Consider the following 16395-nt stretch of genomic DNA (forward strand, 5'->3'; position numbering starts at 1 on the left):
ATGTACAACTGCAGGCCAGAAGAGCGCACCAGATCTCATTACAGATGGTCGTGAGCCACCGTGCAGTTGCTGGGAAATTGAACTCAGGACCTTTGGAAGAACAGACTGTGCTCTTATCCTCCGAGCCATCTCGCTCGCCTCCCAAGGTGGGGATTTTTAAAAGGGTCTCAGATTCTGCAAAGTGCTGTTCTTGAACAACGAACCCATCCATCCTCTCTCCACTTCCCTCTCCTGGTTGGTACTGTAAAATAGCTGACAAGATGTCCACTTTCATAATGGTGTTCCCACAATTTCAAAAGTGTTTGCTGAGGGGCGGGGAAGGCTGTTACTGTTGGTTACACCCCCTTTTGGAGAAGCGAGTCTCTGCTGCTTCCTGGCTGCCCACAGCAGAAAGCCTGGCAATGAGTGATGAGCAGGGGTTTAGCAGAGATCTCTTCAGATTTTCTCAACTACTCCCCAAAGAAAGAGTTTCTTCTACTCATTGGTATTTCTATTCATTTTTAACTCTATTTCTATGTCTCTTAGATTAAAATTTATAAGTCACAAGATCATACTAACATGTTCATTTGAATCAGAATAAGACTTCTTTGACATGGTAAATTTGATTTTGAAAATAAAAGCAGGTTTTACATTTTATAAAACAAGTAATAAATGTATTGTTTTTCCACAAGTCAAATTATGAAGCTTACTGTAAATCCAAATAAATTAATAGAATTTTTGTATTAAGAGAAATGTATTCAAAACCTGTACATAATATTCTTAAAATAATAAATATTCTAGAAAATTGTTTTTACAATTATATAAATTTACACTGAAAATGTTAGATATTAACTTTAGAGTTATTTTTTAAGTTATGGTACATATTTGTTTTTGTTTTTGTTTAATGTTTGAAGGCTTCTATTCTAGAATCCCACTCTTTACTCCCTGCACCATGTGGCTCAGTCAGTAAGGTGGACACATACGCAATGTCAGAAATAGGTAAACACAAGTGTAACCAGCAAGGACAATGAATCTTCTCGCCCTTCAGACTGGGAAAGGTGTATGTCCAATAACGCCCAGCACTTATAGAGCCACAGGAAACAGATTTGTAAAAGTGACTATTTGGGGGACTGAAGAAATGATTCCGCACATTTGCTTCTCCTTCCCCCCCCTCTCTCTCTTTGTCTCTCTCTCTCTCTCTCCCTCCCTCCCTCCTACCCGCCCACCCCCACCCCCACCCCCACCCCCACCCCCACCCCTCTCTCTCTCTGAGACAGGGTTTCTCTGTGTATCCTTGGCTGTCTTGGACTCACTTTGTAGACCAGGCTGGCCTCGAACTCACAGTGAACAAGATGCCTCTCCCTCTGCCTCTTGGTGTGCACCACCACCATCCAGCACATTTGCTGGTCTTGAAGGGGACCTGGGCTCGGTTCCCAAGACCCACATATCAGCTCACAAATATTCACAACTCCAATTTCAGAGAATCCGACCCTCTTGTGGCCTCTGCAGGCACCAGCACACATGTGGTACACATACACACGCAGGTAAACCCCCATATACATAAAATAAAGTTTTAAGTGACTATTTGTTGGATAACTTGGCAATGACAATTAAAATTTAAACTATGAGCCAGGCACAGTGGTGCACGCCTATAATCCCAGCACTTGGGAGGCAGAGGCAGGCATATCTCTGTGAGTTCAAGGCCAGCATGGTCTACAAAGCGAGTCCAGGACAGCCAAGGCTACACAGAGAAACCTTGTTACAGAAAAAAAATTAAACTAGTCACATTCTTTTGAGCCAGAAAAATCTAGACTATAAATCAAACTTTAAACTGGTTATATCTAAGAGGTTCTTCAAAAAATACTTTTGTGTGTATGTGCATGAGTGTAAGTGTGTGCACCACATTCATTCTAAAGTTCACGAAAGTCAGAAGGCGTTGAGTCCCCTGGAACCAGAGTTACACTTAGTTCTGAGCCATTATGTGGGTGCTGGGAACAGAACGTGGGTCTTAAATACAGAGCCATCTCTCCAGCCCTAAGACATGCTTTTTAGGCTAATTCCTCTAACACGTTAGATTGCTGTGTGTATACAGGCTGGCGCATGTATGGAGAGAGGTGCGTGTGTCCAAACACGCTTCTATGGAGGTCAGAGATTGACACTGGCCTATGTTGCTCTCAACCTCCTTTTTTTGTTTTTCTTTGAGATCCAGTTACTGACTAAACCTGGAGTTCCTTGGTTGACTAAGACTGGCTGGCTAGCAAAATCATGGGATCTTCCTGCCTCCAACTTGCCCTCCTGCCGCCATACCTGTACTGGAATTGTGGGCACGTGCGGCAGCTATGCAAGTCTTGTTACAAGGGCACTGGGGATCCAAACTCGGGCCCTTAGGCTTACATGTCATCCACTTTACCCACTGAGCAATCGCTCAGCCTACATGTGAGATGTTAATAAGTAAAGCGTTTACATGGGCCGATAGCTCAAGTCTAAAATGAACTAAATAAGTTTGAGCTAGTAAAAAAAAAAAAAAAAGGACATATGCCAGGCGGTGGTGGCATATGCCTTTAATCTGAGCACTCCGGAGACAGAGGCAGATGGATCTCTGTGAGTTTGAGGCCAGCCTGGTCTACAAAGTGAGTCCAGGACAGCCAAGGCTACACAGAGAAACCCTGTCTCAAAAAAATCAAAATAAATAAATAAATAAATCAGGAACTGTACATGTGCAACCACTGATTTGGTGATGCCCTTGCCATAATGGTGGCTCTTTGTTGACAGGTGGTAACTTAGCTACTATGATACTCAGGACTCTTGGGACATGAGGTTGACTGTCAACTGTTCCGGAGTCTAGTGTCAACTTGACACATGCTAGATTCATCTGAGTGGAGGAAAGTGTTTCCATATTATTCAGCTGTAGGACGTTCTCTTAATCAGTGATTGCTAAGAGAGGGCCCAGCCCATTGTGAGTGATGCTAACCCTGGGCTAACAGGAAAGCAGGCTGAGCAAGTCATGAGAGCAAGCTACTGAGCAGCACCCCTCCACTGCCTCTGCAGCAGCTCCCCTTCACGGCCTCTGCAGCAGCACCCCTCCACGGCCTCTGCAGCACCCCTCCACGGCCTCTGCAGCAGCACCCCTCCACGGCCTCTGCAGCAGCACCCCTCCACTGCCTCTGCAGCAGCACCCCTCCACGGCCTCTGCAGCAGCACCCCTCCACAGCCTCTGCAGCACCCCTCCACGGCCTCTGCAGCAGCACCCCTCCACTGCCTCTGCAGCAGCACCCCTCCACAGCCTCTGCAGCACCCCTCCACGGCCTCTGCAGCAGCACCCCTCCACGGCCTCTGCAGCACCCCTCCACGGCCTCTGCAGCAGCACCCCTCCACGGCCTCTGCAGCAGCACCCCTCCACAGCCTCTGCAGCACCCCTCCACGGCCTCTGCAGCAGCACCCCTCCACGGCCTCTGCAGCAGCACCCCTCCACAGCCTCTGCAGCACCCCTCCACGGCCTCTGCAGCAGCACCCCTCCACTGCCTCTGCAGCAGCACCCCTCCACTGCCTCTGCAGCAGCACCCCTCCACTGCCTCTGCAGCAGCACCCCTCCACTGCCTCTGCAGCCCCCCTCCACGGCCTCTGCAGCAGCACCCCTCCACTGCCTCTGCAGCAGCACCCCTCCACTGCCTCTGCAGCAGCACCCCTCCACGGCCTCTGCAGCAGCACCCCTCCACGGCCTCTGCAGCAGCACCCCTCCATGGCCTCTGCAGCAGCACCCCTCCATGGCCTCTGCAGCAGCACCCCTCCACGGCCTCTGCAGCACCCCTCCACGGCCTCTGCAGCAGCACCCCTCCACTGCCTCTGCAGCAGCACCCCTCCACTGCCTCTGCAGCAGCACCCCTCCACGGCCTCTGCAGCAGCACCCCTCCATGGCCTCTGCAGCAGCACCCCTCCACTGCCTCTGCAGCAGCACCCCTCCACTGCCTCTGCAGCAGCACCCCTCCATGGCCTCTGCAGCAGCCCCCCTCCACGGCCTCTGCAGCAGCACCCCTCCACGGCCTCTGCAGCAGCACCCCTCCACGGCCTCTGCAGCAGCACCCCTCCATGGCCTCTGCAGCAGCACCCCTCCATGGCCTCTGCAGCAGCACCCCTCCACTGCCTCTGCAGCAGCACCCCTTCACGGCCTCTGCAGCACCCCTCCACTGCCTCTGCAGCACCCCTCCACTGCCTCTGCAGCAGCACCCCTTCACGGCCTCTGCAATACCCTCCATGGCCTCTGCAGCAGCTCCTACACACACACACACACACACACACACACACACACACACACACACACACACGTGCGCGCCCCCATTGCTGCCTGTTTTGAGTTCCCGCCCCAACTTCCTTCAATGACAGGTGATGAGGAATTGTACATCAGAGACACCCTTTCCTCCCCAAGTGGCTTTTGGTCATGATGTTTCAGCACAGGAATTGAAACCTTAACTAGGACAGAAATTGGTACCAAAATAATGTGGTGTTGCTGTGACAGGCCTGACTGTATGTTTGTGGAGGGACTTTGGAACTTTGAGCTGGAGGAGCCGTCAAAGCTTATCCAGGCGTGGTGGTGCACGCCTTTAATCCCAGCACTCGGGAGGCAGAGGCAGGTGGATCTCCATGAGTTCGAGGCCAGCCTGGTCTACAAAGAGAGTCCAGGACAGGCAAGGCTACACAGAGAAACCCTGTTGGAAAAAAAAGTATTCAAAGCTTTAATGAACTGTTCTGTGGAAGCCTGGAAGAGCAGAGTGTTGAGAGAAGTGCAGACAGTGAAGGCCTGGCCTGTGAAGTTCCAGAGCGATGTTTGAGAGTAACTTACAACTATCAGGGCCCTCGCACACTTACTGTTTTGAAGTAAGATTCTGTGGCTCTGGTTATCTGAACAGATGACCAAACATCATGACCAAAAGCAACGTGGGGAGGAAAGGGTTTCCCCGACTCACACTGCCACATCCGAAGGAGCAGCTGTGATTAACAAGAAACTGGTGCTATAACGTGAAACTTGTGTGGCACTGAGATAGTTGATGCCCGCTAGCTGGAGCTGAGGAAACAGTGGTGATTAAGAAGAGACCAGCATCACTGATTGATGAGATCATCTGAAGTGTTTCCTGGGCATCAGCACACGGAGGCTGTCAGAGGTGGCCAACATTGCACGGCGAGCTGGCAGACAAACTTGGTAGTGAGAGAGTCACCTGGGGGGCGGTACTGGTTTTGAAGGCATGAAAAGGGTTGATAGAGAGCAGCTGAGGCCCTGTGAGAAGCCAGGAGAGGCCTTTGGTGAGGCTGCAGCCTCAGCAGCAGTTGAGGGCCCAGGATTAAAGAGGACACATAGAGAGGTTGAGGTTGGCGCCAGGAAGGGAGCCCAGGCGAGGCTATTGATGAAGAAGCCTAGTTGCAGCAGAAGACACCAGCATTTTAGAGATGCCAGCACCATGGGACGACAGCCAAGAAGGCACCGGCAGTGGAGCGGAGCCTTCCTGAGCGTAGGACACACGCTGTGTGTGCTGCCGCGGTTAGAGGTGGAGATCAGAGCCCCGGGGAGGAGCCCGGAAGATGCGAGTCCCAAAACATTGGACACTGAGTTGTTTACACTGCTGGAGTTCGATTTTGCTTCGTTCAGATTGTGACTGTGCCTGGTTCTTCCCTCTTGAAGTGAGAAGGTATTTAACTTAATTTTTATTTTAATGAAACTCACAGTTGAGAGACTAACTTTTCAAGAGATTTTAGAGCAGTTGGTTAAGAGCGTTGTCTGCTTTTCTGGAAGACCTAGACTCAATGCCGAGCACCCACATGGCAGCTCACAACTGTCTGTGACTTCCAGTTACAGAGAATCCGACGCCCTCACTCAGACACGCACAAAGCGTCAATGCACATAAAATTAAAATTAATCATTAAAATTTTTTTTCAAAAGAGATTTTGGAGTTTTGCAAAGATTTTGTATTTTAAAAGAAACAATATTTTAAAGATTTTGAATATTTTAAAAAGACTGACATTTTAAGTATTTAATTTTTTAAAATTTTATGTATATGAGTGCTCTATCTGTATGTATGCCTGTATGCCAAAAGAGGGCATTGGTTCACATTATAGATGGCTGTGAACCACCATGTAGTTGCTGGGAATTGAGCTCAGGACCTCTGGAGGAGCAGTCAGTGCTCTTAATCACTGAGTCATCTCTCCAGGCCCAATATTTAAATTTGTAATGACTTGGAACTTCTAAATTTTAATGTATATATTGTAATGTTGCTATTCTTGTGTTATCTTTGAGATAAAGAAGAAAGGGAAAGTTATAGCTTAGCAGCGGTAGACTTGTGTGTCAAACTGACAAGGGGTCAGTTATGCTGGCTACTTTTATGTCCGCTTGTCACAAGCTAGAGTCATCTGAAATGAGGAAACTTCAATTGATAAAACGTCTCCATAAGAGCCAGCTATTGGGCATTTTCTTAATCAGTAACTGAAGGAGAAGGGGGCCCTCTGATTGTGGGTGGGGCCATTTCTGGCCTGGTGGTCCTGGGCTCTATAAGAGAGCTGTCTCAAGCCATGACGAACAAATGGGTGAGCAGCGCCCTACCCTGGCCTCTGCATCAGCTCCTGCCTCCTGGGCTGTGATGTGGAAGTTAAGGCAGATAAACCCTTTCCTCCCCAACTTGCTTTTGGCCATGTAGTTTCCTCACAACAATTAAAATGCCAGCAAGGACAGCTATCAACAGAAGCATCTATATAAGAAAAGACAGTCACAAGGGGGAGATGTTGGCGTGACTAACTTGTCAGATGGTGAGATGAAAAATGGGAAAATATCGAGTTGAGAGGACAGGGCAGACTGTGAGATGCTGAAAAAAGAATCACAGCATGAAAATAGACATTTAATTCATCATCACAGTCTTGACAAACTTATCCTTAGAGTTCTTGATCTCCACAGCGCCTGCTCTCTTTGTTTTGAATTACTTAGTATTTGTTTGTTTGTTTGGGCAGTAACTGGAAATTAAACCAAGAACTTGTATCCTAGGCAAGCATTCTACAACTGAGCTGTATCCCCAGACCTTATATTGGCTTTGTGAGAGAGGTCTCTCTATGTAGCTCAGGCTGGCTCAGACAGCAGCCCCCTCCTTCCTCATCCCCACAAGGGCTGGAGACTAAGCTGGGAGTCATCATACGGGCCCAGGCTGTAATATCAATGCGTTCTCTCTCTCTCTCTCTCTCTCTCTCTCTCTCTCTCTCTCTCTCTCTCTCTCTCTCTCTCTCTCTTCCCCACCCCTTACTTTACTGCTACATTTTGCTTGGAAGCTGCCATAGGTACCTATGTCTTTTTTTTTTAAATGACTTTCTCAGTGGGTACAAAATACTAAAAGTGCTTAAGGTAATACACATGCAGATTTCTGCCTACGTTCTACAAATATTTTGTACACTTATTTTTCCTCTACTTAGATATATGTATCTAAGAACAATCTGAAATTTGGACCCATTTTATCTAGGAATCAACCAAGCCAAAGCCAGATGCCTCTAGCTCTAACAATAACAAAAATGAAAGAATCTTTTATGTGCAATACAATGTTCATAGACTAGTTCTGTGGCTTGCTGGACAAAAGCGCTGGCGCCAACCCAGTGGTCTCAGCCCCTGAGACCCACACGATGGCATGAGAAGTGAATGACTCCTCCTACAAGCTGTCTTTCAACATCTGCACATGTGCACACACACATGCACGTGCACACACACACATGTGCATGCACACAGATACACGCAAACACATGTAAAACTACTAAAGTATTCATTCAAAAGCTCTCAAGACTCCACTTTAAAGCTGTAAGATTTGGGGCTGTTTGGTCATATTAAATTCTAACAAAAAGCATAATGTATTTATATAACTCTAAAAATCATACTTGTCATTTCAAGTCTGTGCTTGGTAGTAGCTTGGTGTCCTTCCCTTACCTGTAAGGTTGTATTTTAATCCCTTGGTTTTGACATTCCAGTGCTTTTTTAACAACAGCTTCGTTTTCTTCTGTATAAACAGAGCATGTGCAATAGACAACTGCTTGAGCCTTAGGAACTGTATTGAAAGAAGATAAGGTTAGCGTGGTGGCCCCGTGCACACTTGCTGTTGTCAGAAGGTCAGCATGGTGGCCCCGTGCACACTTGCTGTTGTCAGGTCAGCATGGTGGCCCCGTGCACACTTGCTGTTGTCAGAAGGTCAGCATGGTAGCCCCGTGCACACTTGCTGTTGTCAGGTCAGCATGGTGGCCCCGTGCACACTTGCTGTTGTCAGAAGGTCAGCATGGTGGCCCCGTGCACACTTGCTGTTGTCAGAAGGTCAGCATGGTGGCCCCGTGCACACTTGCTGTTGTCAGGTCAGCATGGTGGCCCCGTGCACACTTGCTGTTGTCAGGTCAGCATGGTGGCCCCGTGCACACTTGCTGTTGTCAGGTCAGCATGGTGGCCTCATGCACACTTGCTGTTGTCAGACTCTCGTTTGTTAGTAACGCCCAAACACGGATGGGAATGATTTCTACGGATGTGTGAGTGCCTCCCCTATATTTTATTTTTAACTCAAAATTATATTTGTTTGTGTGCGTGTCATGGCACACGTGTGGCAGTCAGAGGACAGCTTGTGGGCGCTGGCCCTGTCCTGCTGCTGCAGGAGTCCAGGCATCAACCTCAATTCCTCAGGCACAGTTACCTGCTGAGCCGCCTCACTGCCCCCTTGGGTGGCCTCCTTAAAAAAACAAGAGCTTGCCTTAGTAAAGGAAGCAATGACCGGTAAGCAAAGTAAAGCCAGCTAGACTGTTCCAAATCAATGAGAGTTCGGTCGATGTGATCAATCTAGTTCCACTCACAAAGAAACATATGCAGCCCATTGTCCTCCATACATTCTATCACTGAATGAGTTTAAAGGACCCTAGAAATAGACAGTCATGGGAATCGCGACTCTGCTTCTTGCTGTTATGTGAACCTGGAAAAATTACTCAAAAGACTCAGCTCTCTTGTCCATGAAACAAGGCGCTGCGATGAGCTGTGGTCCACTCATTAGTTCATGCTCACTGAGCACCTGCCGCATGCCAAGGACTTTCCTAGCCTTCGAGATCATAGATGAAAAACAAAGACGGAAATCCTGCCACTGTGGAGATGACTTTTTAGCAGAGGATGAGCAAAAGTGAAACATGACTAGGAAACCCATTTGGGTGATGGATGAAGTGGGGTGGGTAATGTTTTTGGAGGAGAAGCTGTTGGTTAAAGTAGCAAACATTGCTTATCGAGAAGACTGTGGGCAGACAAGGAGCCAACTACAGAACTATCTAAGGAAGGGAGAGCCCAGTACAGGGGCCCTGAAAGGGAGGTGGGGCTGGCAGTCTGACCAGGTTACAGGGGGTGAGGAGAGCGGAGCAGGGGGCCAAGTTAGAAAATGCCATCTTGGGCACAGAGAGATGGCTCAGCAGCTTAGAGCACTTTCTTTACTGGGATGTTTAGACCACTGTAATTGCTTTCAACAACGTCACTCCACCTGCTGAGACTGTAGAGGACAGCAGTGGAAGTGAGTGGACAAATTAAGGCCATCAGGTTATGGGCAAAATAACAACAGGAGAATTATATCATGCGTAAGAAATCAAAGTGCAGAGTGAAAAAGTTGAAAATGTACAGTCATGAACTGGGAAAGCGGCATGTACCTACAATGCTAGCACTTGGGAAACTGAGGCAAGAGGAAGATGAGCTGAAGGCCTACGTGGGCTCCCCAGCAAGACTATAAACAAACAAACAAACAAACAAACAAATGTAAAGTTATAGACACACTTAATTATCTTCCTCCAGCATTAGTAATTCATTAAATTATGCTAAATAACTGAATTTACATTGGCAAATTTAGTATAGTTTTATATCTACACATAGATGGTATATTTTTAAAACTAAGTTGATTAGAATGAACATTATTTGAGGGCATTAGGATTTGAAATGTTGCTTGTGGTTGACATGTTATCGCTGTATTCTAATAGATAGGTGAAGTGTGTACACTCATGATTCAGAGCCTGACACTCTCTTAATAAACCAGCACTAACAGTGAACTTACATTTCATTGCATGTGTTAGCTGTTCACACTGCTGCTGAGCCAATATCTGAAGCTTACCCTCCGGTGGACCGCCTTGAGAAAGGTCTTGAAGCAAGCCTGTATCTAAATTTTGGAAAGAAAATATATACTTTTAATATATGACACTATAGGTGCTTTTCAGAAATTGCTATTTTCAAATTATTTTTCAATTGTCTAATCATATAAATTTTCATAGGAAATTCCTACTAATGCAATTGATAATATTAAAATATTGACTGTAATCGAAACATCAATAAAGGTAATTATGTTTAGTTTTATTACTGTTTTTCAAAAGGAATATAGAAAACATTAATATTGGCTTTCTCCAAGTCTCTATGAAATAATCACTCAAAGAACTGTATAAATCCCTTTGACAATTAATACAACCAACCTGAAGAGAAATACAGAAAACTTAAAAATAAGATTTAGTCTCCAGGGCTGGAGAGCTGACTCAGAGGTTAAGAGCACTGACTGCTCTTCCAGAGGTCCTGAGTTCAATTCCCAGCAGCCACATGGTGGCTCCCAGCCATCTAGAATGAGATATGTTGCCCTCTTCTGGCCTGCAGGTGTACATGCAGCAAGAGCACTGTGTACATAATAAATAAATCTTAAACAAGAAAGATTTAGTCTCCAGTGTTGAAATTGATGAGTTATAACGAATTTCATTAATTTATAAATCAGAACAAGTACCTTCATGTTCATTTAAAATAAATTCCACTGGGTTACTAACGCCCAGCCCTGAGCAACGGGGCAGCAGCAGGATGACCTTAACGTTCTGCAGCCTTTGGTCCCTTGCTTCAATGCTAACAAACGTTTCATGAAGTATTTCAACATCTGGGAAGGAAAAATAGCAAAAGAAAGAGACAAATACCTTGTGTTAAATATGAAAACTCGGAATGCAGCATGTGACCGTAGCTTCCAAATCCTCAACCCCACGGAAACTAAATACAACATAGTTAGAAATGGGAGCTGTTCTCTGTTAACCTCCTAAAGTTAATCAGGTGATTTGCTTTCTTTTTTAAGATTTATTTTTAAGCACGTGTATGTGTGCAGGTGTGTCATGTGTGTGGCTACTCACAGGGGCCAGAATAAGGCATCAGGTCCCTCAGAACTGAAATCATAGGCTGCTGTAAGTAGCCCAACTTGGGAGATGGGAATTGCTCAGGTCCTTTGCAAGAGGGATACAAGCTCTTAACCACTGAGCCAGCTCTGCAGCCACAAATCCCTTTAATTAAACACTTGTAAATATTACTTATTTATCCTGACTGCTCTGTGTGTATGTGTGTTGTTGTTAGTTTTTGTTGTCAACTTGACACAACCTAGATAACCTGGGAAGGAGAACACCAGTTGGAAAACTGCCTCCAGTAGATGGGCTGTGAAGTTGTCTTTGCGGCATCTTGATTGATGTGGAGGGCCCCGCCCACTGGGGGTAGCAGCATCCCTAGGCAAGAGGACCTGGGCTGTATAAAGAAAGCTAGCTGAGCACGAACCAGTAGGCAGCCTTCCTCTGTGGTTCCTGCCTCCAGAGTCCTGCCCTAAGTTCCTCTTCTGACTTTTCCTCAATGATGGATTGTGACCTAGGAGTATAAGCTAACAATGAACACTTTCCTCCCCAAATCGCTTTCTGTCAGGGTGTTTAATTACAGTAATAGAAGTCAACTAAAACAGCCTGTGATCCTGGCTTTTGGTAGGTTGGGACAGGAAGACGAAGGGTTTAAGGACTGCCTGATTTGTGTGTGTGCGTGTGTGTGTGTGTGTGTGTGTGTGTGTGTGTGTATGTGTGTGTGTGTGTGTATGTGTGTGTGAGAGAGCATGTGCATGTGTGGGGATCAGAAGGCAACTTATTATGGGCACTGGATATCTTTCACCTTTGTAAAAGTTCCAGGCATTGAACTCAAATCACCAGACTTGCACAGCAAGTCTTTTTAACCAAGAAGCCATCTTGCCAGGCTGAAGTATGTGTCTTTTATTTTTTAAGATTGATTTATTATATATACAGTGCTCTGCCTGCATGTAGACCTGCATGCCAGAAGAGGGCATTAGATCTCATTATAGATGGTTGTGAGCCACCATGTGGTTGCTGGGAATTGAACTCAAGGACCTCTGGAAGAGCAGCAGTTCTCTTAACAGCTGAGCCATCTCTCCAGCCCCATGTTTTTTTGTTTGTTTGTTTGTTTGTTTTGTTTTGTTTTGTTTTTGCTAATTCATAAGAACTTTTAAACATTATTGATAAAAATCAATTGATATACTCCTATAATTTAACACTTTATTTTATACCAACCTGAAGTGTGTGGTTTTTATTGTTAATTCATATGAATATTCAAGTATTATTGATAAAATTGACAAACTGTAATTTGTCATTTTATTTTATTACTACACAGAATTTTTACTTTTTTCTGGTGTCCAGTTAATCAATCTCTTATGGGCAGTGTGTTACACATTCTACTGAAGAACTGTCAAATCGTCTCCCGGGGTCATAAAGTATTTCTCCCATAATGTATTCTAGGAGGTTCTAGATGTGCACATGAAATGAAGTATCAATTTTCTTTCTATTGGAGTTAATGAAAAAGATCACATGTTCCTCAGCACTCTGCGTTGTCACCTCAGCCACAGCTGAGGCACTGTCTGTGCAGGCCTTGTGGAGACTTTGCCCTTTGCGGTACTCGGCCACCTTCGCGTTGCTCAGCCACCTTTGCGTAGCTCGGCCACTCTTGCGTTACTCGGCCACCCTTGCGGTACTCGGCCACCCTTGCGTGGCTCGGCCACCCTGGCGTAGCATCCATTGTTCTAGATCTTTACACATTATCAGGATTTCCGGTGAAGTAAATCTTACCCCTTGGTTTTTCCTCTTCAGCCTGTTCTGGTACGTTTGGCCTTCTCTTTTAGGATTTATTTTTTATTCATGTGTATATGGTGGGGAGCGTGTGCATGGATGTGTGGGCGTATCCCTTCTTGGCCTGACATTCTCAATTCTTTTCCCCTCTTCCCTTTCTTTTACTTGGTAGTGGCAATCCAACCCAGGGCGTCACACACGCTCCGCTGACTGAGCTCCCCAGCCTATTCAGTTCTCAATTGTGCTCACTGCATTTTTTATTTCCAGAATTTTCTTTTGGCTTATGTAATGGTTCACATTCTACAGCTTACCGTCAGTCTCTAGTTCCTAATGGCAATCCTGGCTGCTGACCTCTGCGCTGTGTCTTGGTTTTCAGCGCTGTGCTGCCTACAGTATTTACTTCCTGACTTTTGCAGGCTGCTTAGCATAACCTTTAGTCCTAGTTAGAGTCCACGGCTGGCAGGGCTGGCGTCTGAATCCTCAGTGGGTCTCATCCTGTCTAGTGTGGTCTCTTTTTTATTCATATCTATCACTCTTCAGGGTTAGGGCTAAAATAATAGTCTCTTTTCTTTGCAGTTTAGTATTTTTTCAGTCACACCTTTCCTTCTTTCTTTCTATTCTTAGCTGAGTGCTAGATATTGCATTTGGAACTATTTAGGAGGTAAGTGGAAAGTTAGAAATTTTTTCCAGAGAGAAGTTACCTTGATTCTGGAAGGTAAAGTGGGCCTGCCTAAGACTGGTTATCATAAGTCCCAGGTCCCCTTAATTCAATTAAAGATTAAGATGGAAGAAATCTGGGACTCAAGTTCCTTGAGAACCATGGACTGGTCACTACCCAGGCCATACTTCTGTGTTCCAAACGAACTCCTGGATGTCCAGGCTACCTTCCCTGGTCAAGCCTGCAATTACATACTTTTTGGCTTGCTGGCTCTGTGAGTCTGTAAACAATTTTGTTGACTTTCTCATCTTCACTGAACCTCTGTTAAAATGTGGTCATTTCTTTTCATGACCCAATGAGAACTTAAAAATAAAACAGAGGGCTGGAGAGATGGCTCAGAGATTAAGAGCACTGACTGCTCTTCCAGAGGTCCTGAGTTCAATTCCCAGCAACCACGTGGTGGCTCACAACCATCTATAATGAGATCTGGTGCCCTCTTCTGGCCTGCAGGTGTATATGCAGCCAGAGCACTGTATACATAATAATTAATAAATAAATCTTTTTTTTAAAAAAGGAACATAAAATACTCCATTTCTATTCCCCTGTGTTCCCTTTGTTAATTAAGCATCTATGTTAATGTCTTTTTATCTACTAAGTGATAAGCCTTGAATAAGGTGTTATTATGTCAGAGAAAAAATGAAACTCAATTCCAAAATACCGAGGTGCTAATTACTTTAACTTAAAGCTATTAAACACAAACAGCCTGATACCAATTTGTGAGGGTTTTAGGAGGATAGTTCACATATAGCTTTCACTACACAAACATAGTAAATTCAAACATGTTTAATGTTTCTAAATTCTTGTAGAACAATACTCATCAAATAAATATTTGCACATACTTTGACATCCCATTCTTGTGAAAAGTTTCCTCACATCAAGATCCTTCTTTTGTGATTGTATTCCACATACAAATATTTTTGAGGTGTTGTTATTTGTTAAGATTGCCATGTGGGCTACTGTGTACCATGAGCCTGTGTTGACCATTAAGATGTCGTCATCCATGTTTAATAAAGCTTTCACAGAGTGGACAGCAAGGCTTCGAGACTTGTCCTACAAAGAACAGTACGATTAGAAATTCAAAGTGTGTAACAGAAAAATAAGCTGACTTGTTTTTACTTCAGATGAAAACAAGTGCTTGGTAGGAATTCTGAAAGGATTTCTGATCCATTTTAAGTAAAGCATATTAATATATGTCTAAATGAAACTTAACAAAGATACCTGACAAACATTTAGAGCAAAGGGCTTTCTCATTTAACCTAGATTATGTCTACCATTTATCCTCTGTACAGTGACAGGCCAATTCTAAGTTCTCAAAGTGTGGTTTATAGGTTACTATGGCTTAGCTTCCATTCTTTTGTGTTGTGAACGTTTTTTAGTTTTGTGTGTGTGTGTGTGTGTGTGTGTGTGTGTGTGTGTGTGTGTGTGTGTGTGTTATGAACATCAATGCAGTGCCTACGGAGGTGTCAGGTCGTCTGGAGCTGTAGTTACAGGCAGCTGTGGGAAGGCTGATGTGGGTGCTCTCTTAACCCTGGAACTCACTGTAGACCAGGCTGGCCTCAGACTCAGAGAGACCCACCATTTAGATTGCTGCTGGCTCAGACTGGGCAGAAATGATATGTGGAAAGTGGGCACAGGGGTACATATAACCCCACAGCCGCAGCACTGTGAAGGCTGAAGCTGGGCACAGGGGTACATATAACCCCACAGTCGCAGCACTGTGAAGGAAGCTGGGCACAGGGGTACATATAACCCCACAGCCGCAGCACTGTGAAGGCTAAAGCTGGGCACAGGGGTACATATAACCCCACAGCCGCAGCACTGTGAAGGCTAAAGCTGGGCACAGGGGTACATATAACCCCACAGCCGCAGCACTGTGAAGGCTAAAGCTGGGCACAGGGGTACATATAACCCCACAGCCGCAGCACTGTGAGGGCGGAAGCTGGGCACAGGGGTACACATAACCCCACAGCCGCAGCACTGTGAAGGAAGCTGGGCACAGGGGTACATATAACCCCACAGTCGCAGCATTGTGAGGGCGGAAGCTGGGCACAGGGGTACATATAACCCCACAGCCGCAGCACTGTGAAGGCGGAAGCTGGGCACAGGGGTACATATAACCCCACAGCCGCAGCACTGTGAAGGAAGCTGGGCACAGGGGTACATATAACCCCACAGTCGCAGCATTGTGAGGGCGGAAGCTGGGCACAGGGGTACATATAACCCCACAGCCGCAGCACTGTGAAGGCTAAAGCTGGGCACAGGGGTACATATAACCCCACAGCCGCAGCACTGTGAGGGCGGAAGCTGGGCACAGGGGTACATATAACCCCACAGCCGCAGCACTGTGAAGGAAGCTGGGCACAGGGGTACATATAACCCCACAGTCGCAGCATTGTGAGGGCGGAAGCTGGGCACAGGGGTACATATAACCCCACAGCCGCAGCACTGTGAAGGCGGAAGCTGGGCACAGGGGTACATATAACCCCACAGCCGCAGCACTGTGAGGGCGGAAGCTGGGCACAGGGGTACATATAACCCCACAGCCGCAGCACTGTGAAGGAAGCTGGGCACAGGGGTACATATAACCCCACAGTCGCAGCATTGTGAGGGCGGAAGCTGGGCACAGGGGTACATATAACCCCACAGCCGCAGCACTGTGAAGGCGGAAGCTGGGCACAGGGGTACATATAACCCCACAGCCGCAGCACTGTGAGGGCGGAAGCTGGGCACAGGGGTACATATAACCCCACAGCCGCAGCACTGTGAAGGAAGCTGGG

At 46.3% G+C, this 16395-nt stretch overlaps 1 protein-coding gene across 4 annotated transcripts in view; it reads right to left on the reverse strand.

Annotated features, from left to right (window-relative positions):
• NSUN7 (NOP2/Sun RNA methyltransferase family member 7) overlaps positions 1 to 16395 on the reverse strand; it is a 38950-nt gene that overhangs the window by 6546 nt on the left and 16009 nt on the right. For all 4 annotated transcript variants that reach the window (XM_084799084.1, XM_084799083.1, XM_084799085.1 and 1 more), the window contains 4 exons: positions 14458 to 14668; positions 10758 to 10901; positions 10050 to 10151; positions 7922 to 8039 (listed from right to left, as the gene is read on the reverse strand). In XM_084799084.1, coding sequence (XP_084655210.1) covers positions 7922 to 8039; positions 10050 to 10151; positions 10758 to 10901; positions 14458 to 14668 — 575 coding nt within the window. The remainder of the gene's footprint in view (positions 1 to 7921; positions 8040 to 10049; positions 10152 to 10757; positions 10902 to 14457; positions 14669 to 16395) is intronic.

Source organism: Acomys minous, assembly GCF_964271855.1.
Source record: "Acomys minous genome assembly, chromosome: 10".
NCBI lineage: Eukaryota > Metazoa > Chordata > Mammalia > Rodentia > Muridae > Acomys > Acomys minous.